This window comes from Crinia signifera, chromosome 7, assembly GCF_055691185.1.
Source record: "Crinia signifera chromosome 7, ASM5569118v1, whole genome shotgun sequence".
In the NCBI taxonomy this organism is placed as follows: domain Eukaryota; kingdom Metazoa; phylum Chordata; class Amphibia; order Anura; family Myobatrachidae; genus Crinia; species Crinia signifera.
In genome coordinates this window covers 179,334,437-179,362,119 of record NC_139223.1, presented here as the reverse complement: position 1 = coordinate 179,362,119, position 27,683 = coordinate 179,334,437, and the positions used below count along the sequence as shown (strand labels likewise).

Sequence of the window (27,683 nt, the reverse complement as noted above, 5' to 3'; positions counted from 1 at the left end):
TGCGTGAATTTTAATGGTTTTCCCCTCATGTGCACAAAATACGATCGCATTTGCACATGGGCGGGGGTGAATGCTGTCAATGCGGTGGCGGTTGGGATGCATTTACCTGAACTCTGGGCTCTGAAATCTCACAGCCCAACCATCAGGACTAAATCGTGCCCACTGTATGTATACCACACTTGGTGCGTGTATTTGTTACTGGTTAGTGTACAATAAAAATAAATGTAGACACAAACTGGGATTCCCAAGATATGGATTTATGTAAGCATCTTATACTGTATGCATTCATGTGCTCTCCAATGTAATACTAAAACCATTAATAACAGAAGACACCCAATAAGCAGAAGATGCAAAATATCATTATTTTGTGAGAAATCGGAGCAGGTTATGATTTGCACGCCAGGATACAGAAGTGATTTATATGGAGCTCCAGGATCTCATCACCAGACCGTTCCCCCATGGCCTCAGTCATCCTGTGGGAGAGAGATAAATGTGTCCCAATAATCAGACAAATGTCTATACTGCTGAATAACTGACAGCCAGATTGTGATGTCGGTATATGTTGCTGAATTAATCATTTATTTAACAACTACAATCAGAATAAATGCTCCACGCATATACATACGTCCTGTGAGAACTACAATTCCGATGGACTAGCAGAAAGCAGGGCAAATTTGTTCTCAAAATGGGCAAATGAATGTGCACCGCGGGTGGGGTAAATGTACTGGGGAGGCCAATTCAGAACTGATCGCAGCCCTGCAATCACTTAGCCCCTCCCTGCCAGAGTGGAATCCCTCCACTGTGCAATGGCATCGCAACCAGGCCAAGAGGTGAATTCCTGTCGGAATCACTCACCATCAAAGGAATCCCCCCCCCCCTTGTGCAGCGCTGCATAAGTCAAGCCTGCGGTTTTTGTGTATGCATTGCAGACCAAGCACATGCATTGTCCTCCGATAATCAACAGCACCGCAATGGGGTCTGAATTAGGCCTTATGTGCAGAGAAATATAGATTTGGGTGGAGTGTGTTCAAACTGAAATATAAATTGCAGTGTAAGAATATAACAGCCAGTATTTACTCTGCACAGAAACAAAATAACTCCCCCAATTCTAACTACCTCTGCAAATATTACATCTGCCCCACCTGCAGTACAGCATGGTTATGTCCAGTTTGAGAACAAATTTGTCCTGCGATCAGGTCTGAATTAGGCCCTTTATTGTGATACCACAGTGTATGAAGAAGTTATACTGTCAAAACTGAATATACAACAAAAACTTGGCTGGGTTATGAACTCAGTATTCTTTTCATTCTGTCACATTTTTCCGTAAAGCTGTGTACACACAGCGCGATTTTCTAGCCAATTTTGACTAGAAGGTCAAAATTGGCTAGAAAGTTAGGCAGCATCGCAGCATGTGTACCCAGCTTTTCCGCTGAGGGCGATAGTGATGTGCTGCCCCGCTCTAGTGCTCATACCCTGCTACGCCCGGCAGAGAGGAGGGGGCCTGGCCTGAGGTGGCTGCACACCGGCCTCCTCCTCTTTGAAAACAGTTTTTTTAAAGCGGCAATCATTTACACTTCAAAGTCAAACTGCTTTTGCAATGTAAATGATTGCCGCTTTAAAAAAAACTGGAGATTTCTTACCAGATCTCTCACTTTCTGAATCTCTCACCCTATTAAATCTCACCCATTGGGTCAAATGTAACAGGGTGTGAGAATCTGAAAGTGGGAGTTTTTGGGAGAGTTTCCCCATTTTTTTAAAGGGGCAATCATTTACACTTAAAAAAAAAAACAGGTTGATTTTGCCATGTAAATGATTGCGGCTTTAAAAAAATTGGGAAACTCTCCCAAAATCTCCCACTATCCGATTCTCACACCCTATTACCTATGTGGCTTAACAGCAAAGTCAAATTTGAAATAGCTAAAAAAAAAGGAGGGCACTCAAACCGTTAAAGTAAGGTGGGTCACCCGAATCATTTGCCACATATAAAGAATGTAATAAGAAATGTAAAAATACACTCAAGATGGCTAAATTAGAGACTGAACGGAAAATAGCCGCAGATTTTTCCTCGGCGCGGCCGCATGCGAGCGGATGTGTAAGCGTACTAGAGATACCCTCCAACACGACTCTCTCCATTAGTTATAGAGGGGTAAATGTATTATACCTACATGATACATGAGGGTATAAGTGCTTCCTGTTCCACCTCTTTACCAATTCCAGGCAGGAAGATACAGCAGCAAGATGTATTAACATCTCGAATACCAAAGTGGGAGTAGGGATGGCCATCGACCATCGATGATTCATGATCATTGATGGTAAATGGCCGATGTAGAATAGTTTTGCCATCAATGGTGGAGAAAGAGATAGTTCCCCTCCTTTAATGGCACTGCATAATCGAATATTTTTCGTTTTGTTTTCTCAATGTTTTAGGACATAGGGGGTTATTCTGGTTTATTCGCAAGGTTGCGAATTCGCAGCCTTGCGAGTCCACCAAACCCCGGCTAGTGAATGGTGGCTGACCACCACCGATTCGTTAAGGAAAATTTGCATGCAGGGTATGCGAATGGATGTTACACAGTAACATCCATTCGCAGCCTGCCGGGATCCACCCCGAACAATCTGTTTGCAGTGGGCTCATGCAATAAGCGCATGCACATGTGCAGAAATGTGCAATAAAAAAATCATCTGTCCCCATGCGAACGAGGAGACCTTGCAGACGGACCTGAATTAGGTCCATGGAGCATAGCTTTGCCCCCAACATCAACCCCCAACCCAACATTGCCCCCAACGTCAGTGAAATGCATTGGTTGACCATCGATAGTTAAAACCATCAATGGTCATCCTTTGAAAATAATGCAACCTTCGATGACCATCTGTACCATGGTAGATGGCAACTATCAATGGAGATATCAACAATGGCCATCCCTAAATGGGAGAGTAAAAACTACTCCCTCCAGCGATAGAGGCCAGAACCCCAACAGTGCTGTGTCTCTCCTTCTTCTGGCCAGCTCCTCTGGGCATCTGCCAGATCTTGTGCATCTCCCAAGGTCTCAGGGGCAGCCTAGAGCCAGCAGGGACAATGATTTCTTTGCTTTGGTGTATGGGCAATGACACCTGTAGCAAGCAATTTTAATAGCTACCCTGCTATTGGCATGATCTCTTGTAGTCACTGTACATACTTCTCCTCCTGCTTCTCCCATAATGAGCATTCATACGTCAATCCCATAATTCCCTGTTCCTGGACTTCCTCCCCAGTGGCATTTGGAAGGGTGGAGCTGCTGCACAGTCCAAAATTTAAATAGAGACACTAGCTGCTGCCGCAACCCCTGCCAAAACTCACTGGTCGGAACTCAATAGCAGTTGGAATAGTTCCCCTGTTTGAATTATGGACTATCCTGCAGCCACCAATTCTGCAACGGGTGCTGGACAGTTTCCCAACAGTCGGGATCCTGACAGTCATTACCCTGACGTTGGGATCCCGACAGTCAAAACCCCGACACTCGGGGGCCCGAGTGCCACCGGCTATTCTCCCTCGTGCGAGTCCACGACCCCCATAGAGGGAGAATAGAATAGGTGGTGAGTGTAGCGAGCCCGCAAGGCTTTGTTGCGCTCGCCATGCTGTCTGAGTCCAGCCAGTCGGGATCCTGATGTCGGGCTAATGACTGTTGGGATCCCGACTGTCGAGACCATATACCACACCCTTCTGTAACTGCCATGTTCAAGGAAGTCCAGGGACAGAGCATGTTGTACCTAATGGAATGGGGAGTGTTTGGCTAAAGTAAAGGAAAGACATACAATAAATGTATCACATCACTAGCAAGGATCACAATACTAGACAATGGGTCGGATATGTTGGTTTCTTGAATTTACCAGCCCTGATTTCTCACCTTTTTTTCAAATCTTGTAAAAAAGCAACAGCTCCAGCCCTGTCCTCATTTTCAAATTTACGGTACACACAAATGGCTCTAATATGACCCAAGATCTCTTCCAGGGATACGGGATACACTTCTGTAATGTCAGAGACCCTAAAAAAATAGAAAAAACAGCAAGAAATTACCAACATAACAATCTGGGCCAGATTCTCCAAGCTTCAAAATGTGATAAAGTGGAGAGTGATAATCTGAAGAAGCATCACTAGGGTTGGAGTCGCCCAGTGTGGTAACCCCACCCCCAAGGACCTTCTCCCTTATCACACCACATTGAATACTTAGTAATGTTTTTTGTACTAGTTTTACTTGAAAAATCATAATTCCTGGATATGACTGAATGTAATACTGTAGCTATAATAGTAGCAATATAAACAGATAAAAAAAATGTTAAATTATACCTTGATTACATCGGCTAAAACACCAGGAAGCTTTTTCACTATGTTTCGCTGTTTTTTTTGGGGGGGGGATATCCTATTGGATCACCCGCTAAAAAGACTCACGTTGGACTAAAACACAGATTAAGTGAAATTATTAATTGGGGATTATGCTTCGCCTGGCTGGGGCTCATGACAGTTTATCAGGCTATTAGAATAGCCCCGAACGAGACTATTTAAACCCGAAACCCTGAACTGGAGAGCCGCCTGTTGTATAGTGTATACTCACAGGCGTCTCTCCCCCAGCTTCTGAGGGAATTCCAGTGATCAGCCTGTGGCATGAGACAGCTGGCTGTTGGAGACCGGTGTTGGTTCCAAAATACGGGGGACTCCCAGTTTTTTTTGTCCCGTTTTTTTGTCCCCCTCTTTATGGACCCAGTACTGGTCCAAGAGCTCAGTGCTGGTTTTTTAAGTACAGGGGGGGGGTCATCACTTCCCCTCCATATTTTGGAAACGGAGACCAAGAGCCCGGGGCTGATTTTCCTCGAGGGGACATTACGCCAATTTATTTATATTTTTTACACAGAAATGCACACGCCCATTAATAAAAAAAATCACACATTCCCTAAAAAAATCCCAAGTGATTTCTGACTGTCTAAATAAAAAAAGCACTTACAGATGGAGCCACGCTTGTTTAACCCCCGAGCGCGCTGTTCACTGAGGATGGGACACACATGGGTGGCAATGGGTTGCACAAGCATGTGAGATGCTTGCACTTCCCTGTCTTTGCAAATGTCGAGACGGAAAGCTATGGCACGACCGTGGATTAAATAAGCGCTGCTCCATCTGTAATTACGTGTGCAAGTTTTGCCCAAAAATTTAAAAAAATCACACATTTGACATGTGCGCTTTCACGTGATTTTTTAGCTTAAAAAAAGCCCGACAGTAATTACATTTAACCCACAATTTGCTTCTCCAGAAATCTGGCCCAAAATGCATTCTTGATCTCCTAAGAAGATCCAATCCATGTCCTGGTTAGGACCTTCCCGTGGCTTGGTATTCAGATTTTAAATCCAAATCTCAGGGTTTTTTTTATCAATGATTATCTTTTAATTCATTATTTTATTTTCTTTTAATTCATTTTAAATCAAACCGAAATCAGAACCCAAACACTTGAGGTTCGATTTGTAAAACAAAAACACAAGGATGAAATTAGAATCAAAACATTACATATATTGCAGATATTTAATTAATATTACATTCTTACCTCTGCTTATCAGCAAATGGCAAAGCCTCAAACAAGTCTTGATACATAGATTTCACGATCTTAACCACCTTTTCGTCGAATAAGCAAATTTTGTCTATAGCCTATGGTAAAATATTGTCGAATGAGTGTTTAGCAAGTTTTAATAAAATAATACATAATGTTAGGTTTCGGGTGTGACCCCACCGCCGGGACTGCTGTTTAGGACAGCCACGGCCAAACCCTATACTACCTCTGTTGTACCCCCCAGGCTGGGTGACCGACTCCTGCAGGTGTTACTAGGCTTCGCCTGTAGCCGCCACGTTTGAATGGGTAGGTTAAGCCCACCCAAGCTCCGGTGCAGCCAGGTGTTATGAGAGGACAAGGAGCCGGGGACCCCCCTAGGGTACGGTCAAGAGGAAAGCTGACTGAGGGGCCTAACTGAAATTAACAAACGGCGACTTGCCGGGCCCTGGCTAACGCAACTAAGCGCCCGCGACCTGGTCGCCACAACCCGCGACAACCGTCGCCCAGGGAACCATACAAAATATAAGACACAATACCAAAGTATACAAAGAGCAGGAGGGACTGGAAAACCCCAGAAAACCTGGGAGACAAGGGGAGAGAATGAGTGGGAAGCAATGGACCTTCCCAACATAAATGACCTGCCAATGCGGCAGACAGAGAACACAGGTAATGAGTAAGGAAATGACAATAAAGAAGGTGAGAATGAAACTACCCCAAAGGGGCAACTCACGACACAGGAGGAACCAATGGAAGAGGAGACCACGAAGGAGCCGCTGGGAACAGCAGGGAAACGGACCGGAGAGCAGCAGACAGATAGGTCCAAACAGGAGCTATCACCGGCGAGGACTGCAGGGCTGGCTTCCTAGATAAGAAGGCTAGGAGCCAATGAGAATGGAGGCCTGAGTCCCGCCTGTCATAACGAGTCCTTTCCGACACCTGCGGCCTGTTGAATTTCGCGGCTTTTCCTCTCTGCCTAGCAGCGTCTGCCGTTGCTAAGCAACGGCGCTGCCGCGTCTCAGGCGCTGAGAGACGTGAGGAGGGAGGACGGGCGTCACGCTCCGACGCTGCGTCCTCCGGCGTCCCTGGTTGCTAGGCAACCGGACGTCAGAGCCGGAAGGACAGGCGGCTAAGCGTACATGCCGCTCTGTCCTTCCAGAAGCGCTCCCACGGCGCCTAACAGTACCCCCCCCTTGAGGAGGGGTTAAAGAACCCCGAAGCCTTGTTTTCTGAGGGAAATCCCGAAAGAAACTTGCTTTGAGGCGTGGGGCGTGCAGATCCCTATCGGGAACCCATGACCTCTCTTCCGGGCCGTATCCTTTCCAATGGACAAGGAAACATAAAGAACCTCGAGAGACCTTGCAATCCAAGATTTTTTCTACAAGAAATTCTGACTGTCCATGGACATTAACAGGTGGTTTACCCAGGTCTGCCTTTCGAGGAAATTTCCTAGACGTGAAAACGGGCTTGAGCAGAGAGGCATGAAAAGTATTGGCTATCTTTAAAGCCCTAGGAATTTGTAACCGAAAGGCTACAGGATTCACTCTCTTAACAATGGCAAATGGACCAATAAATTTTGGACCAAATTTAGAAGTTCCTTGTCGCAATCTGATGTTCCGAGTAGACAACCAGACTTTATCGCCTACTTTAAAGTTGCATGGTCGTCTTGACCGGTCAGAAAAAACTTTTTCCTGAAGAGCAGCCCTCTTAAGAGCGTCGTGTACCTCCTTCCAAATGACCTTTAAACGGGCAGTAGTGGAAGAGCGAACTACTGATCCCTCTGGAGCCAGAGCAGTGGCTTTAGGGTGAAAGCCATAATTGGCTACAAAAGGTGAAGTCCGGGTAGCCGAGTGATAGGAGTTGTTATATGCGAACTCGGCAACGGGGAGGAACTCCGACCAGTCATTCTGAGCTTTGGACACAAAAAGGCGCAGATATTGCTTCAAGGATTGATTAAGAATTCCGTCTGCCCATTGGATTGGGGATGATAAGCGGAAGTTAAACTCAACTTGATCTTTAATGCATTGCAAAAAAGTTTCCAAAACCGGGCAATAAACTGCGGACCTCGATCAGAAACTATATCGGTTGGAAGACCATGAAGTTTGAAAACATGAGCTAAAAACAATTTGGCCAACTTATTGGCTGATGGCAACTGGGGCAAAGGAACAAAGTGGGCCATCTTACTGAACCTGTCAATAATCACCCATACTACTCGAAAACCTGATGATAGGGGTAGGTCGACCACAAAATCCATGGCAATATGTGACCATGGTCTGGAGGGAATTGCCAAGGGGATAAGTTGTCCTGTGGGCGACACTCTGGGAATCTTGTGTCTAGCACAATCGGGACAAGACTGGATGTACTCCTTGGTATCTGGAACCATGCTCGGCCACCAGACGCATCGGGAGAGAAGATCAAGTGTCTTCTTGATGCCGAAATGCCCTGCAATCTGGCTGTCATGGAACTCCTCTAAGACCCGTTTTCTCAAGGACTGCGGCACAAATAAATGGCCGAGAGGCATCTGTCTAGGTGCCTGACCCTGGACCTGCAGAAGTAGATCCTTGAGGGTCTGAGTAATGCCAAAATGGATAATTGATGCCGGAAGAATGGGCCGAGGAGATTCCCGCAACCCTTGTTTGGGTAAGAAACTCCGAGACAATGCGTCTGCTCTTACATTTTTAGACCCGGGACGGTAAGAGATAATAAAGTTAAAACGTGTAAAGAATAATGCCCACCGGGCTTGTCGGGCATTCAGACGCTTTGCTGATTCCAGGTATTGTAAATTTTTGTGGTCTGTGATAACCAGAATCTGATGGTTGGCCCCTTCCAACCAATGCCTCCATTCTTCGAATGCCCATTTTATGGCCAACAATTCCCGGTTCCCGACGTCATAGTTCATCTCTGCAGTAGAGAATTTTCGAGACATGTAGGCGCAAGGAAAAAAAAAATAAGGACTCAGGATCCTGTTGAGACAGGACTGCCCCTGCCCCTACCTCAGAAGCGTCGACTTCAACGACAAACGGTAGTTGGGGATCGGGATGTCTTAAAATGGGAGCGGACACAAAAGCTTGTTTTAAGGCCCGGAATGCCTCTTCTGCCTGGGGAGGCCACTGGGATGGATCTGCTTCCTTTTTTGTGAGCGCCACGATGGGAGCTACCACATCAGAAAAAGAGCGGATAAACCGCCTATAGTAATTTGCAAACCCTAAAAATCTTTGGACAGCTTTAAGGGTCGTGGGCTTGACCCAATCTAAAACTGCTTGCAGTTTTTTGGGTTCCATATAAAAGCCTTCCGAGGAAATCACGTATCCTAAAAAGGATACCTTAGTAACTTCGAATTCGCACTTCTCAGGCTTAGCAAAGAGACGATGTTCTCTAAGCCTTTGAAGAATTAACCTGACCTGATGGCGATGTTCTTCCAACGAGCTGGAGTAGATCAAAATGTCGTCTAAATAGACCACAGCGAAGACTCCCAAGAAATCTCTAAGGATGTCATTGATGAAATCTTGGAAGACCGCTGGTGCGTTGGACAAGCCGAATGGCATTACGAGATATTCGTAGTGCCCTGTTTGGGTACTAAAGGCAGTCTTCCATTCGTCTCCCGCTTTTATGCGGACAAGGTTGTAGGCACCGCGCAGGTCGATCTTAGAAAAGATCTTAGCGGTGCGAAGCTGGTCAAACAACACAGATATTAATGGTAATGGATACGTGTTTTTTACCGTTATCTTGTTGAGTGCCCTGTAATCTATACAGGGTCTTAAGGAGCCATCCTTTTTGGAAACAAAAAAGAACCCTGCACTTAAGGGAGACTTTGAGGGCCGAATAAAGCCTTTAGCCAAATTTTCTTGAATATAGGTATTCATGGACTGCGTCTCAGGTCCAGACAAGGAATAAAGTCTGGCTTTGGGAAATTGTGCCTTGGGAATTAGCTCAATGGCGCAATCGTATGTGCGATGAGGGGGTAAGACCTCAGCTTCGCCTTTAGAAAAGACATCCTGGAAGTCAGCGTAGGCCGCTGGAATCCCCTCCACGGAAACCATTGCCCCGAGTATAGGCTGCCCTAGGCAATGACTGGAGCAATGACTACTCCAACGAGTTATTTCCCCTGCCTGCCAGTCAATCTGTGGGTTATGAACCCGGAGCCAGGGGTGACCCAGAACGATCGGCACAGTGGCGCATGAGATAAGAAAGAAAGAAATCTTTTCTGTATGAAAAATGCCCACACGTAGGGAAACTGGCGGGGTCTGATGGCGGACCACTCCGTTGACCAACAGGCTGCCGTCCAGGCCTCGCATTATTACAGGTTTTTTCAGAGGGAGCAGGGGGATGGCCAGTCTTTCAGCCAGCTGAATATCTAGAAAATTCCCAGCTGCCCCGCTATCAATAAATGCAGTAACTGACATCTTCACCTCTATACCCTGAATCTCAGTAGGGACTAATAATGCATTGTGAGGGGAAATAAGAAGAGAACCAAAGTGAATCCCCTCTGCATTCACTTGGTTTTGGCGTTTCCCGACTTGTTGGGACAAGCGCGGAGGAAATGCCCTTTGCTCCCGCAATAAATGCATAAACCGGCATTCATCCGGCGAGCTCTTTTATCTGAGGTGATGCGGTAAGCACCAATTTGCATTGGTTCTTCTTCGTCCTCTGAGGGTACAAAGCCGAGGGAAGTAGGCCTCAAACTAGGTCCTCTCTCAGACCTGCGTTCCCTAAGACGCCGATCAATTTTAATCGATAACTGCATGAGTTTATCAAGGGATCCCGGGACGGGATACTGGATAAGGCTATCTTTAATGGCTTCAGAAAGCCCTAGCCTGAATTGGCTACGTAATGCCGGGTCATTCCAGCCACAGTCATTCGACCACCATCGGAATTCTGTGCAATATGCTTCTGCAGGGTTCCGGCCCTGCCTGAGAGAGCGCAGATGACTCTCGGCAGACGCCTCTCTATCAGGGTCATCATATAGAAGTCCTAATGATTTAAAGAAAGCATCCACCGACGCTAAGGCGGGATTATCGGATTTTAACCCAAAAGCCCAAGTCTGGGGATCCCCCTGAAGCAAAGACATAATTAAACCAACTTGCTGTAATTCAGAGCCGGATGACCGGGGTCGCAGCTTGAAATAAAGCTTACAACTTTCTCTAAAATTAAAGAAATCCTTCCGGTTACCCGAAAACCGGTCTGGAAGATTAATTGTGGGTTCTACCAGGACCGGCGGATTTCCTCGTACACCCTCCTCCTGGGTTTTCATTCTAAGAGATAAATTTTGAACCATCTGCGTTAAACCTTGTAATTGACTGGCAAATGCCTGAGCCTGACCCTCAGGAGTGGGATTCATCTTAATAACAGATCCACACCAGAGACAACAAAGATATACACACCCAAAATGCTATCTGTCCAGAAAAACGGGAGAATAAGAAAGGGGAAGGGAGAGAGGGAAAAAAAAAAAAAAAATCTTTTTTTTTTTTTTTTTTTTTTGTATGGCCGGTGATAATGTTAGGTTTCGGGTGTGACCCCACCGCCGGGACTGCTGTTTAGGACAGCCACGGCCAAACCCTATACTACCTCTGTTGTACCCCCCAGGCTGGGTGACCGACTCCTGCAGGTGTTACTAGGCTTCGCCTGTAGCCGCCACGTTTGAATGGGTAGGTTAAGCCCACCCAAGCTCCGGTGCAGCCAGGTGTTATGAGAGGACAAGGAGCCGGGGACCCCCCTAGGGTACGGTCAAGAGGAAAGCTGACTGAGGGGCCTAACTGAAATTAACAAACGGCGACTTGCCGGGCCCTGGCTAACGCAACTAAGCGCCCGCGACCTGGTCGCCACAACCCGCGACAACCGTCGCCCAGGGAACCATACAAAATATAAGACACAATACCAAAGTATACAAAGAGCAGGAGGGACTGGAAAACCCCAGAAAACCTGGGAGACAAGGGGAGAGAATGAGTGGGAAGCAATGGACCTTCCCAACATAAATGACCTGCCAATGCGGCAGACAGAGAACACAGGTAATGAGTAAGGAAATGACAATAAAGAAGGTGAGAATGAAACTACCCCAAAGGGGCAACTCACGACACAGGAGGAACCAATGGAAGAGGAGACCACGAAGGAGCCGCTGGGAACAGCAGGGAAACGGACCGGAGAGCAGCAGACAGATAGGTCCAAACAGGAGCTATCACCGGCGAGGACTGCAGGGCTGGCTTCCTAGATAAGAAGGCTAGGAGCCAATGAGAATGGAGGCCTGAGTCCCGCCTGTCATAACGAGTCCTTTCCGACACCTGCGGCCTGTTGAATTTCGCGGCTTTTCCTCTCTGCCTAGCAGCATCTGCCGTTGCTAAGCAACGGCGCTGCCGCGTCTCAGGCGCTGAGAGACGTGAGGAGGGAGGACGGGCGTCACGCTCCGACGCTGCGTCCTCCGGCGTCCCTGGTTGCTAGGCAACCGGACGTCAGAGCCGGAAGGACAGGCGGCTAAGCGTACATGCCGCTCTGTCCTTCCAGAAGCGCTCCCACGGCGCCTAACACATAAAGTATAGTCACTTGTCCTCTCTCCCATTATGGCCAGGAGGGTCCCGAAATCGTGGTGATTCCCCCAGCACTTTGGCAGGTGGGCAAGCCTCCCAGGTCTAGCCCTCACCACCAGCACCCCCTCTAGCTGTTAACGAAGGCAAGTAGTGGGCAAATAGTACATGTATGCTGATAATGCGATTCATTTTTTGGAATTAAAAATACTGTACCACTCCTACAGTAATCTCTGGATAAAATTAATTTTTAGAAGGGCTGTTTAATATGCCAGGTTCCTAGATGTATGTGGACACATGTAACTTGGCCATCAATGAAAGTTGGAGCTGACCATGGACAGTAGCGACAATTTATATCCCAATGTATAGTAGCCTGTGGTTTATAATAAAAGCACTTAGGGGGGTATTAAATATGCGTGATAACTCTCGACCGTGAAATATTGACACTCCTCTAGTCAATGCTGCCGTTAACAACAACATTGCAGGTGTCAGATAAAACTTTTTTTTAAAGTCAGATCTGTTTTGTCATAAATGCCCACGGATTGTCGAATTCATGGATATTTTTTGACAATCCGCGTCCGTTTTCATCAGTCCACAGATTTTGCGACAATCGACAGACATAACATTGAATTGCGAAAATGGCCTGGGATTCCAACTGTCGCAAAACATTCTGACCATCGGAATCCCATATTGACTACCCTTAGTCTACAGATGGTGACCCAAAACTTTTTGCTGAAAAAGTAGATGGAAATTAATGCCTCTGCACCTGTTTCCCATAAGATCTACAACTGTATGGAACCAAAGCAAAGACCAATAATGATGATGGACTCATTCAAAAACATTTAAGTTGTTTAAAATAGTATTATCTACAAACGTTTCCAGCTACTTCTTTCGGAACTTGTATAAACTTGTAGGTCGATCCAAAGCTTGCCTTTCCCATTTTAATGAAAGCTTTTAACCCAATCTTTGTTCATTAAGAGTTCCATTGTGGAAAAAAGACCTGTAGTTAAGACCTAATGGTCCTTTTTATGACAAAAAAAAACTAAAGAAAAATAGGATTCTTCATCCATTTGGCTATTATCCCCAGAATTACTAACACTCGACAAAGTTAGGGAATCAAATAAAGAGTCTTACTGTATAACCAAAAAGCTGCTTTCAAAGAATGATACCATTTATTGGATGGCTCTTTAATAATTTTCGAGGTCTTCATGCCCAACAAAAAAAGTTTTAAGTTGCTGTTCCTACATTTATACAAGACCATGTACACATTTTGGGAAGACATGTTCTTTATTCATGCAAAAAAAGTTATTCTTACCTCGCTATAAATGTTTGTTAATGTCTCTGAACAATTCTTATATTGTATGGCCATCTTTGGATACATACAATGCAAGGCCAGGCAGCCTTTGCTCTTAAGTACACGAGTTGCTTCTAGAATGAATTCATCCTTGGGGAACCAATGAGCAGCAGCATCTGCAGTAATCAGATCCACGGATTCATCTTCAAATGGCATCTTCCCAACTGAGGAGATCCTATAAATATAAATCATGAATGTCCAATTTGAGTACACACATTACCAAAGATATGTTCTGGCTTTGGTCACAGAGGTGATGTAGAAAGATAAGAAATTATGGAATAATTATTGCATAGGATTCATGATGGTGGTAACAAATTTTCTTTTGTTCTATTTGCACAGATATATATATATACTGTATGCAGTACTCATAGTTAAATAATTTTTCCCTGAATCTCATTGTGTTCTCTCTCTCTCTCTCTCTCTCTCTCTCTCTCTCTCTCTCTATATATATATATATATATATATCAAAAAATAATGATGGTACAAGCGCCAAGTGAATCCCCCCCAAAAAATATAGTTCTGTTCTCTTGGTCACAATACGTGTTTGATCTCCACCGTTCCTCTTTTTATTTTTAGAGTGGCAGCTCCTCTCCTATTGGTTCCTGTTCCAAAGAACCCTCATACAAAGATCTAGAAAAAAGAATGAGATGGGCGCCTTCTGGTGCAGTAGGTTTATATTTCAAAAAGGATCCCTTCACCTTTAGTGAATGATCACCCCAAATGTGTACATGTGTACCGTCATTAGTGGATTCCAACCACTTTGTTATGAGCGTGTTTACAGGTAGACATCCAAGACACCTTGGGTTTTCTTATCCCCGCGTTCTTGTCTCTCAGACCTCGAGTACGGAGTGCAGTTCTGGGCCCCACACTTTACATGTTGAGAAGTGTAGAAAGATATGCTTCCAATGTGTTTGAGGGCTGTGTATATATATAGATAGAGTCGTCCAATTTCCACAACGGGGAAATAAACGGCACTCAGGAGACTTAGATACCAGTACAAAAAACGTGTATTGAGAAGGTCATGCGGGGAACGTTTCGGGAGGGTAATCCCGTCCTCAGCCCCAACCTACAGCAAGGGGACATAGTGTACACATACAATTTATACTTACCAGACCCCGGCATCACTCACACATTCGCCCGCTGTCTGCGGCCAGCCGTCGGAAGTGATGCGCACACTGCTTCCTGTGAGCTACGCCGCATGCGTGTCATCCAACAGGAAGCCCTGCGTTCCACAGTCTCACTCCGGGAGAACCAGCACGCATTGGCCAAGTGTGGGAGCCGGGGGCTGGCACAAGACAATACATACAAATCATATACAAAAAAACATGAAAGGTGGCAACATGACCCGCTGATCCTGCTCCAGTGGCTGAACTAAACACAGCTGGGAGTGCACACCAAATACCTGGTCGGGTTCCTGCATATCAGTTCCTAAGGAAATATATGAAACCAAGAACAACCTTTATGTCAGGCTGTTCCAATTGATTTTCTCATTCAAGCCATTCGGATGAATGGTGCCTAGGCGAAAAATCCATTCCGATTCTTTAATCAGAAGTTTTTTGGCTCGGTCACCACCACGTGGTGATTCTGCGACATGATCAATCATGAAGTACTTAAGGGATGAAATGGGGTGATTCAAGGTCTTAAAATGCCGTGCTACCGGCTGATCAATATCTCTGTCCCTAAGGGAAAGATTAATGGCCGAGCGATGTGCCGCCATCCTTTCCCGAAAAGTGAGTGTGGTTTGCCCAATATAGTGTAAGCCACACGGGCATACAATGGCATAAACCACATATGACATTCTACAAGTCAGTACCTGTCTAATATCAAACTTCTTCGGAGAGTGAGGATGCTTGAACTGTTTGCATATCACCAGATGTTTGCATGTTTCACACGATCTACAGCTATTAATCCCTGGAGCAAGTTGTTTGCATTGTTTTGAGTGCTGGCTGTGTTGGAACAGTATATATATATATATATATTGTTTTTTCCTCTTGATAAAAGGGTTGGTGCCCCGAGACGAGCCATCATGGTTCTAATAAACCACTTTGAAGCTGCAGTGATGTGCTGTCTTCTGATTCATTTGTGGAGTGGGAGACCCAGTTTGCTATACATTCCAGCAATGGCATGCAGCCCTATCATGTTCTAATCATGGGTAGTGACGGACCGTTGATCTGATATAGATATATAGATATACTGTATATATATACTGATATTTTTAGGAAATAATGGCACCCCTTGCTGTTATAATCACACAATCTACATTGGGAAGCTGCTCTATTATTGATTAGTTTAGCATTAGATTTGTTTTCATGCATAATGGAAGACAGAAGGCATTTTATATTCCTGTCTGAATTTAAACTACTTTTTAATGTAATGTATGGTGCACAACAGAACGACCATGATCATGCGACGATTGTGAAACGATTTCCTTGAAATTGTACCATGGACGCAAGATATATTCGATACATGATCTGCACACGATCTGTACCCAATCCGATGTAGATGACAAATCTTTAGTGCAGCAGGTAAAATCTCCAAGGGACCTAACGGCCGGTGGGGATGCGCATCGGATCGGAATCACATTGAAAACATGCCCAATTCTGCTCTTTTTACATACAATCAGTCGTAAGGCAAGTAAAAATTGGGACAATTGAGCCCATATCGTTCTGTTGTGTACCCAGCATTAGAATACATTTAGGAACAATTTAAACACGCAACCGGTATCCTCTTTTTATGGTTTGATTTGTGTAGTCCTATTATAGTTAAGGGATATATTTCTTTGGTTGAGTTGCTGGTTTATAATAGGGATTTCCTGGATGGGAGGTTTCTTGATTTTCTGGTAGTCTCCCCCCTCCCCAATTACAGTTATTGTTGGCTTATTTTCATGCTGAAGATCTTGTGGTCCTGATTGTATCCTACTGGGGTCAGTGATGCCAGTGGTCCTTTCTGTGTGTCACTCATGGGGGAGCTTAGATAAAGTGAATTGTTGGCGAGGGTCTGGAGGTTGGACTCCATCTAAGCCTTGAGTTGTTGGCAATGGTTATGCGCTTGGCACCCTTCTAAGCCTGGAATTGTTAGTGATGCGATGGTAGTTGGCAGCCATCCAGACATTGAGTTGCTGGTTATTGACTGACAGTTTGCCCTGCCTAATGCTTAGTATACACTGGAGCCATGTGTATCTGGATGATATGGCGGTCTACGGGCTGCAGTATGTACCAGTCCGATGTAATGGATGGCATGATCTCTCGTTCCATCCTTTATTACCATGCAATATCACCCAAATGGACATACCGCTCAGCCAACAGTGTGATATCGGGTGTGACCGCAGGAGCATGTAAATTGGGTAAACGCACTGAACAATATGTCCGATTTGTCTTTTTGATTTCCCTGGAAACTAAAAATCTGGCCAATATACCTCCAGTGTGTATCCATCTGAAACCTTACGTTTTTGGTGATGGGCTGGCACTAGGCTCCATCTAAGTCTTTTGTTGGTGATGGACTTTCAGTTGTTACGATGCAGGGAGTAACTGAGGTAACTGAACGTCTCCCAGACTGTATGGTGGTACTGCCTCTAAGCTCACTCTATTGGCCCTCCCTGACAGGTGGTCATGGACTGCAGGATGCTAGGCTTCGCCTGTAGCCGCCACGGCTGAAAGGGCGAGTTAGGTCGGCCCAAGTTCCGGTGCAACCAGGTGTTAGGTAGTGACAAGCCCACGACAACCGCCAATGATAGGTCCAAGAGGACAATCTGATTAAACAAATAACCCCAGACTAAAGAGGATAATGCAGAAGTACAAGTCCCTGAAGTGACACAAGTATGGAAAATAATAATGAAAATACTGCGACTCCGTCGCAACCAAAACAACAGTCAAGCGACCCTGTCACAACCAAACACCAGGCGACGTCGTCGCACACAGACAAGTTGTTCCTAGCACAACTTAACGGGGAACAACCCCACATAAATAAACTGGAGGAATAATGCCCAACCTCCTCTTGGGCAACTGACATGCACCACAGTGCAACCTAACTGTAGCCTAAGACTACTCACAACACCGGGCATAAGATGGAAGGTAGTGGTTTCCAGATGCTTTGGAGTCAGCAGGCTCACGCAGGAAAGGTAGCCGCAGCACGTCCCAGGAAGAATCCTGCATAAGGCACAGGATGACTAGACCCAGACTACAGCAGGACAAGATACTTGGCAGAACAGGACAATCCAGACCAGGAAATTGCAAACCACGAAACAGGAAGCTATCACCGGCTCTACATTGCTGGGGAGAATACCTTAAGAAGGACTCAGGTGATTATCACACCTGGGACATCTCCAGCCAACCTGCCAGCAGGAATAATGAGCTCATTATGAATCAGCCTAGTGAATAATCAAGTATCCAGAAGATTTGAGCTGCAATGGCACAGACTGACCACCGGAAGCCACCAAAGAGTCAAATGCCAAACACAAACAGAACACAAAACAGAACTGAACCATACTAATGGTTCCTAACATCAGTTGCCCCATCTATAGCTTTTTTTGGATTATTTGGGCAAGATCCTTTTGCAAACATAATTATCCATTCTTTTAATAAATAGACTTTTTCTTGACAATACAATATGTCTTCATGTCTTTATTTTAGATAAGTGCTTTCCGCTATTCCCCTGGTGTAGAAATATAGCCCGACAGTAGCCAACACACATTTTATACTTACTGATAAGTGACGTTCTCGTGTGGTGTACATCTTCTGGCTTCCTTTATCTGACTCTCACTTATGTCTATTCCAATCACTTTGCTGAAATGTTCCGCCAGAGGCCGCGTTGATCGTCCTGTTCCACAGCCGGCGTCTACCACCAATTCAATGGGTTGTCCCTTCTAAGGAAAAAAACGGATTAATGTAAGGACAGATCATTATCTATTCAATGATGAATCTAATTACATCACTTTCACATGATCAAATAATAAAAATAATCAAAAACTTTCGTAAATAGACTTCTGTTAATACATTGCTCTGAGACACTAGTAAACCAATCTAGACAGGTACCTGCAATCGCTTTTTTGAAGACATTATGGAGCATATTCTAATCAGCTTTCATAACAACTTTCCTTCACCAATAATATTTTATTTTCTAATAAATTTCCTCACAGTTCTTTTTCAATCAATCAGCCCTTGAGGCATGAGTAGGGCAGATCCAAAAATCATGCTGCTGGGGGCGATGCTCTATTATCTGTTCCCTGCATCTGGGGGTCGGTGTAAGACTTGTACGCTCTAAGAGAAGCTCAGAAGTGGGGGCTGTAGATTGGTCCCACACTCTGGTTTTAGCTGAGTGTACACCTGACAAACTCATTGGTGGACACCATCAAACCGACAAGTGACTGATTGACTGATAATGGCAAATTATACAGATTAGCCGTTCAACATGCTGGTAAGGACAGTGACACCCAGCTGGTTGGGCATATAATAACACTATCAAGCTGGGTTGCACCTGGGATTTTGTACCCGGCTTGCGACCCGACTGCAATTGCTTTCACATTAGCCGCCCGACCCTGCATAAAGTGGGGCAGATGACGTATCAGGTGGCGGGGCTGGGTCGGCATTGGGAGATGACAGCATCGACCCGGGTTACCCGTTTCCACTGCCCCTGGACCCGGGAGAGTTCTATTTCCAACCATGGTGGATCAGTCGATTTTGTGTTTCCACTAGCAAAATACCCGGGTCGATTTGACATCAGCTCACCACAGCAAGTGTACTGGGGATTGGTGTATCATCCATAACCACGGCAAGATGTGCTGATATATCTAAAAATATTGGCCATTGGCTGCGCTGCACACCTGGTATGATATATCTCAATAACATCGTTCACAGATATATTGGGGCTACACACCTGTAAACCGCTCTTCATATATCAGCCATTTGCATGAATGTTTGATATATCATCAAGTGTATCCCCAGCTAAGGCTCAGAAACAACAAAGGTTAATCTGTATTCACAGGGAATGAGGATATATGTAACAGGAGTTTACAGGAACTGCTGTTATTAATGTTGAGGGCAGGAAGTTGCATCTCTGCTTTCCAATTATTCCAGGGTTGCCGACTTTTGAAAGCTCCTCTCCGGGAGAAGCCTGGAGAGGAGACTTTCAGCAGGAGTTCGGGGGCGGGGTTTAAGTGTGACATCATTAAGCCCCACCCCCATGAAGGAAAGTGAGTCAATTTGACTATCTCAGTGGAGGGGGCGGGGCTAAATGACGCAATTATGACACTTTAGCCCCTCCCCAGAGATCTGCAGATAAGGTCATTCAAACGCCGTGGTCAGGGGGGGTCCCCCAGAATCCCCAGACCCGATTTTCGGGACCCTCCCGGCCATTCCGGGAGGGTAGGCAACCCTGAATTATTCAGGAACTCCCTTTGCATCTACTATTCAGCTTGATGAACTGAAAAAAATGACACTTTCCTGCAGGGTCCAGTGGTCGTTTTTACGCAGAACAATTTACAAAGATAGTCAGGTCAATCACAGGCTATTTAATATGGCAGTTCTCAAACTGTGGGTCCTGACCCCAAAGTGGGTCCCAACCTGCTCAGCATGGAGTCGCGACTCCATGTTGCTGACCATCAGGCTGATGACTTTTCTAATCTCAGTCAGTGATTCAAGGAGTCTGAACAATCTGTTGAGTTGAATGTTATCTAACATAACATTCTCCTCACATCATTTTGTGCCTCCACAATGCTGCCATGCATGTGCGGTCTGCTGACTACACATGTGATGTGATGACCTTCTGCAGTAACTTGCTGGGGTCCTGTCATTATTTTTATTATCTAATGGGGTCCCAGAGCAAATTAGTTTGAGGACCCCTGTAATATGGTGTACCAATGAAACACTAAAAGTCCTCCATGATTATTAACTATAGGTGAAGGTTAGACCTACAAGACAAAGAGGGTTATGCAATCGTCCGCCGCTATTTCCGACATTGGAAATAGCGGCGGCTACCTATTCAATGCTGTCTTTAGCGACAGCATTGAAGCGGGATCACAGCAGAACGGGCCCGACTTTAGAAGCTGTCGAACCCGTTCTGCCGATAATGGGCATGGATTGTCGCAATCCCGGCCACAAATCGCCAATCCACGGCCGTTTTCGCGGCCATGCCCCCTTTGCGCCATTCGGCAGGTGAGACATTGAATCCCGCCTGTCGTTCTGCAGTCGATCAGACCGCAAATAGGCCAGGATCACGGCTGTCAGGAAGGATCGACAGTCGTGATCCTGGACTGCATACCCCCCAAGGGCCCTATATGCCCTTCACACCATGCACTTATTTTGGATGTACAGGCTGATTATCCCTTATCCAAAATGCCTGGGACCAGAAACAAATTTGGAAAACGTATTGTTCCGCATTTCTGATTATTTTTATATAATGCCCTTATACACAGGTAGGCAGCACAGAAATAATAATAAAAAAATCCTGCAATCCACAATGCTTATGGTATTCCAGCACCACTACCTACTGCACTCAAGGGCTGGTGAGCTCTGACACCCTGCTCTGTTCAAGCTGTGCTCCATGAGAACCAATAACCATGTAACAGTGAGTACGGCTGTACCTGCTATATATCAATAAGCCAACCCCAATGGTGAAGTATCTGTGATGCTCATTGTTTGATTACTATGCAATATTGATAAACGCATAATTTGAATACTTACAGTCTATAGTACTAGGGGGCATTAACATGAGGTACAATTAAGTGGTACTTGATACATACGACTTGTTAGAAAACACCCAAGTTATTATTTAAGAACCCTAGAGACTTATACAAGTGGGGTCTTCTACCAATAACAGCCAACAGCTGTTTTCTTAGAGTGACACTTAATTATCAGTACTTAGGATGCCACCTAGACTTACATTTGCAACCATAAAGGCTTATACAATTATTGGATGAGCACAAGGTAAAAGCAGGAGTAGACAGAGATGAAAGAAGCATTGAATGGTATGGGTTTACCCTGCAGGACAAAGGCATGGGTGTTTGTAATGAAAAGAGCAGAGTAGTCTTAAACGGTGAGCTAGATCCAACAGACAGAAATTGGAGACAAGAAGGTTAGCTTGAGGTACCATCCAGGGTAACAGGACTGGATTCTGACAGGAGTGGGAAATGTAGTCTGGAACTGTCACCCAAGCAAGACAGAGTAGAGCCAGGGAGCATACACACAGCAACTAGTGCAGAACTATTACCGGAAGGGAGGCGAAAAGCTAGCTGCCTAATATTACAACTTTGAACCAATAGGCTATTGCATCCAGCCCATCCTCCCATGATAATAAAGTCAGTGCAGCTGTGTTGGTGCACATCATGAAAACAGCATTCCAGCTGCTAATGAACAGCTGGGACCAAGATCCCCGAGTATATTTACTTAAGAAATGCTTTTAATAAATAAATAAATAAAAAAAATAAAAAAAATATTAGCTGATACTCTAGGGCTCCATGATTCAAGAAAGTTTGGGAACCACTGTTCTAGGTACTTTGACTTTGTAACTACAATAATATAACCCAAATATTTTTAAGATGGCTCTTGTTTGAATAATCATTTAAGAAACAAATTAATAGAAGCATGACTTGTGACCGTTAGACATTTTTTTTTATCTGCAACAAACCCACAAATCATAATCTTCTATTACTTACCATATACTGATGATTTCTCCATAAACCAGATATAGTACATATTGTAAGCTTGCGAGCAGGACACTCCTACCTTTTGATTGTCTGTAAATACCCAGTTTGTTGTATCACCGTCTCCTTTTTAAAACACAACGGAATATGCTGCGCTATATAAGAAACTGTTAATAAATAAATAAATAAATGTTTAACTTACTTTCTCTTCCATGTAGCTTACAATAAGGTTTGTAACTTTTTGGGAAATAGGAAACATCTTTTCCTGATAGACTTTTGAGAAGTCTTCATCTTTGAATACTTCAATATCCATCTGTACAAATCATTGATATTTGTCAACCAATTGAATGACACAGTTTTAAATTGACATTTTAGCAAAAGAAAAAAAAAAACATTTACAGAAAGAGCAATATATAACATACAGCTTCAAATGATTATAGTGTACTTAATGCAAACAGATGACATTAGCATCAGCTGCTTACCTCTCTGTCCGGGGGGGCTGGCCGATGTACTGCCGGCTGAAGATCCTGTCTTACTGGTGATTGATGCCTGAGATTCAGTGGCAAAGGGGCAGGGCTTAGGGGCCAGGGGTGAGGCTTAATGCTGACACTGCTGAACAGGCTGCCTTCTATGGACTGCATCACCTGCAGTCCATAAAAGCCAGATGGGGCTGATGAAATAGCATTGAAGAGTCCATTCTACCCAAATTTTGATTCATGTCTCCTTGCATGGAATAATTAGTTCTATACCATTGGGAGCTTTTCTATCTTTTTTATGCATGCATTGGTATAGATCTTTCCTTAAAATGCGCATCTGTCTACCATAATAAGTACACAGTGGCGTAGCTAGAAATTTTTCTCTCCCCCTGCTTAAAATAAAAATTCCGCCCCCCCCCCCAAAGAAGGAGCGCGGCAATGGGATGCGGGTGCCGCTGGCTGGGCTGACAGGTGACCCAGGCAGCTGTGAGCGCTGAGCTGGTCACGCCCTGTACATATCTAATGATCAGGGACCCAGTGCAGTGCATATTTAATGAACGGGTCCCTGCCCCGTACAGATGTAATGACCCGCTCATTACATATGCATGGGGCGGGGATCTGCTCATTCAATATGCACTGCACGGGGTCCCCGCTCATTAGATATGTACAGGGTGAGACAAGTTCAGCGCTCACTGCTGCCTGGGTCGCCTGTCAGTTCAGCCAGCGGCGCCCACCACAGACCCCACTGGTGCCGCACCCCCAAGCCGCTGCAGGGTCTGCCACATATGTAGCTACGCCACTGTAAGTACACCCTCTTTGGCATACGTTTTTACAATTAATGGTTACCAGTGTCCAAGTAATTACAGACTCGTACTATGGGATCTTCTATATTTTGAGCTTTTGTTTTGTTTTTATTACATTTTTTTACAGATCCAAGCAGGTGACCTTACTATACATAAGATTCTAAGGTGTAAATTTACTAAAGCTTCTAAAAATGAAAAGATGTTGCCATTAGCAACCAATCAAATTCAAGACCTTGTTCTGGTCTATTCAGGCGGACGCGTGCATTGTTTTCACTTTGCGCATTTCTGCGCTGGGTGCGTCTGGCCATGGCAAACAAACGGTTCATCCTTGGGAATGGAGGGTGTGTGTGGGGGGGGGGCTCATTAGCATATGGGAATGCCCAGCGTTTCATGGGCGTTGCCATGAGAATGCTCTGTATTTTCATGCTAATGGGCCTATGATGCGGGGGATGAGGGCGTGCAGTTGACATCACCAGATGTCAGCTGCCCGCCCACTTCCCTCTGAATGTGCACGCAGATGTAAGGTTGCTCTGAGCAACCTTACATCTGCGCGCATGTTCCACATCACTCGATAATCGGCGACCATGGAATGATGTGGGTGTTCCTCCGCAGGCTGCTAATGGATGTTTAGGTAAAACATCCATTTGCAGCTAGTGTGAACGTACGCGCATTGCGAATGGTGGGCCGGCGAATTCGCATCCGAGCGAATCAACGAGAATACCCCCTCTGTCTATTATTTTCTTTAATGTAATAGGGAAATTAACAAACAGAATCTGATTGGTTGCTATAGGTAACATCATCTCTTCATTTTTAGAGGCTTCGGTAAAGTTATCCCTACTGTATGTTGGCAGCTACAGTATAAGTCGCACTGATCGTTATCTCAACGTCTTGTTAGTTCAAGCTCCTGTAACGCTGGAAGTTCTGCAGCGAGACTTTGAACCTAAAATAGGAATCCATAGATAGCAATACCACCACTGACTAAATTGTTGGCAGTTACATTTCTGTAGGTCTGATTCAGATAAAGTAGATCGCAAACGGTTATTCTGATTTAGGGTGGGATGTACTAACGGGAAAATGCGGTAAAACACCCTATGTATTAAAACCCCGCCGTCCCTCTGGGTGGCGATACCCTATGGGCTTCGTTCGCCGTCCGCGCACCCCCCCCCCCCTCCTTTGATCTCCTCCTCCCCCAGGTGTCACAGCCGGGAGGACATCCGGCTTCAGGGGGGAGGAGGAGGCTGGCAGCCGCCGGGAGGTGACGAAGACCCCCGCAGACCACATCACAGGTATCGTGGGGGTCTCCATCACCGCAACCCGATGCTAGCCGCATGTGTTAGTACATATGCGGCAGCATCATGGCGGCTGTTAATACATCCCGCCCTGTCTCTGATTTCAAAGCAGGATCTTATTGGCTATCCCAAATCACATGACAGTTGTTGACAGTGGATAGCCAATAAGATCCTGCTTTGAAATCAGAGTAAATCAGAGCCTGCACATCTTTAAATTAGAGATCACAATGGATCACAATGGTTTCATGCTGATTTAAGAACAGCTTCATAACGTGGCTCATTTTGTGCATGTGATAGGAACGGTAGGAGCATGGCGTGGCCTCAGGGGCTGGCTGGCAACTTTAGGCCTGGGGGGCAAGTCCAGAGCACTGGCCCATGAGTAACAGCGTATGGCTGAGAAAACCCCCTGCTCTCCCTGTACAACAACAACTCCCGACACTTTCTCCCTCCGTGGGTGTCCACGTCACCCACAGAGGGAGAATAAATTAGTGTGCCGAGCGTATAAAGGCACAGGGATAGATGCGTGGCGAGCGATCCACATCCCCCTGCATAACTGGACACCACAGGCTGCTCCCCCTGCATAATAATGACACCCCAGGCTGCTCCCCCTGCATAATAATGACACCACAGGCTGCTCCCCCTGCATAATAATGACACCACAGACTGCTCCCCCTGCATAATAATGACACCACAGACTGCTCCCCCTGCATAATAATGACACCACAGACTGCTCCCCCTGCATAATAATGCCATTACAGACTGCTCCCCCTGCATAATAATGACACCACAGGCTGCTCCCCCTGCATAATAACACAACACCACAGGCTGCTCCCCCTGCATAATAACACAACACCACAGGCTGCTCCCACTGCATAATTACAGGACACCACAGGCTGCTGCTCCTGCATAATAACACAACACCACAGGCTGCTCCCCCTGCATAATAACATGACACCACAGGCTGCTCCCCCTGCATAAACTGACACCACAGGCTGCTCCCCCTGCATAATAATGACACCACAGGCTGCTCCCCCTGCATAATAATGACACCACAGGCTGCTCCCCCTGCATAATAACACAACACCATAGGCTGCTCCCACTGCATAATTACAGGACACCACAGACTGCTGCTCCTGCATAATAACACAACACCACATGCTGCTCTCCCTGCATAATAACATGACACCACAGACTGCTCCCCCTGCATAATAATGACACCACAGACTGCTCCCCTGCATAATAATGACACCACAGACTGCTCCCCTGCATAATAATGACACCATAGGCTGCTCCCACTGCATAATTACAGGACACCACAGACTGCTGCTCCTGCATAATAACACAACACCACATGCTGCTCTCCCTGCATAATAACATGACACCACAGACTGCTCCCCCTGCATAATAATGACACCACAGACTGCTCCCCCTGCATAATAATGACACCACAGACTGCTCCCCTGCATAATAATGACACCACAGACTGCTCCCCCTGCATAATAACACAACACCACAGGCTGCTCCCACTGCATAATTACAGGACACCACAGACTGCTCCCCCTGCATAATAACACAACACCACAGGCTACTCCCCCTGTACAGATGATGTTACCTGAGGCAGTGAGGCTGAGATCTTCACTTCTGCCGGGCGGACACCACAGGCTTCTCCTCAGTACCTGCTGCAGCACTAGCAGGGGAAGGTGGACGGCTGGATGCACAGGCCAGCCACCGGAAGAAGGGTGCCCTGTGATGTTCGGCACAGGCAGGCTGCTTGTTGCTGGTGCTCTGGCCTCTCGTCCCGCCCACAGCTCTGCCCCCTAGCGGCATCCTGCACTCTCTAAACATGTCCCCAGTGCAGGAGGTCGGCGGCCATTTTCTTAAAGCCCGGACAGTGCTAATCACCAGAGGACGTGGCCAATACACCAGGCGGCCCTCAGTACTGATTTATAAAGCGGCCCGGGGGGCACATGTCACCCTGCCCCCCGGCCCAGCCCGCCCCTGCGTGGCCTATATGATAGGTAGCGGCTTATTAACCCCTTGAGTGGTAGGTTTTGCTGGGGCAGGACAAACCTACCAGAACAGGTTTTCTTGCCACTGCAAAACTCACCACAGAAAGTTACAGATCTTATGCTTCCTGTAATATAGTGTATTAAGCCAAATAAAATATGGGGGGTGCTGCGGGTACAGCTGTCCTGGGTCCCTGCCTCTGGAGGGCCCGGGGAGCTCATTTTGTCGTCCCCCCCGATTGCCTCTGCTGTGCTGAACAAAGCAGGTCCCGAAGCGCAGGCTTATTCAACGCAGGATGCCGGCGGCCAATTAAAATGCTGCACCAGCTTTTGAGCCAATCAGAGCTTGCATACGGGGCTGCATACACAAGCCAATCAGAGCTGCTGCCTGTACGCAAGCTCTGATTGGTTCACCAGCCGGTGCTGCATTTTAATTGGCCGAAGGCATCCTGTGTTGTAGAAGCCTGCACTATGGGACTTCTGGGCTGCAGCTCAGCGGAAGAGGAGATGGGGGAGCAGGAGCCGGGTTACGGTAAGTCAAGTGAGGAGGGGGGAATGGGAGAGCAGGGCCGAAACTAGGGTTTCTGGTGCCCGGGGCAAGACATTCATTTAGTGCCCCCCCCCCCTAATTTTATATATATATATATATATATATATATATATATATATGCTTACAGACAGCAGAAGGGTGATATTAAACCAAGAAACAAGTCAATATATCATATATTATTATAAATAGGGACAGTGCGCGCCGAAGGCGCGCGCTAAAAATTTAGGGTATTTTTTTGGGGGGGGGGGGAGGAGAAGTGGTGTGGTCACATAGTAGTATCAATTCACATTACAGCACACACCGTTATGCCCAGTACACACCGTAATGCCCTGAGCACATTACACCACAAACCGTAATGCCCAGTACACATTATAGCACACACCGTTATGCCCCCCAGTACACATTATAAGCAATGGTTAATTGCTGCTGCCACTGGATAGAACACTGACCCTGAATGATACACAATATACCACACTGCAATGTCCAAT

The 27,683-nt window shown here is 45.9% G+C and overlaps 1 protein-coding gene across 1 annotated transcript; it reads right to left on the bottom strand.

Annotated features, from left to right (window-relative positions):
* Positions 1-284: 284 nt before the first annotated feature.
* Positions 285-26,407, bottom strand: LOC146019644 (putative methyltransferase DDB_G0268948). Its single transcript, XM_083152144.1, has 7 exons — positions 26,252-26,407; positions 22,274-22,384; positions 18,137-18,297; positions 13,398-13,611; positions 5,568-5,668; positions 3,885-4,022; positions 285-473 (listed from the first exon to the last, which is right to left on the bottom strand). Exons 2-7 carry the CDS (start codon positions 22,382-22,384, stop codon positions 386-388), a joined length of 813 nt encoding a protein of 270 aa, XP_083008270.1. The 5' UTR covers positions 26,252-26,407; the 3' UTR covers positions 285-385.
* Positions 26,408-27,683: the final 1,276 nt, after the last annotated feature.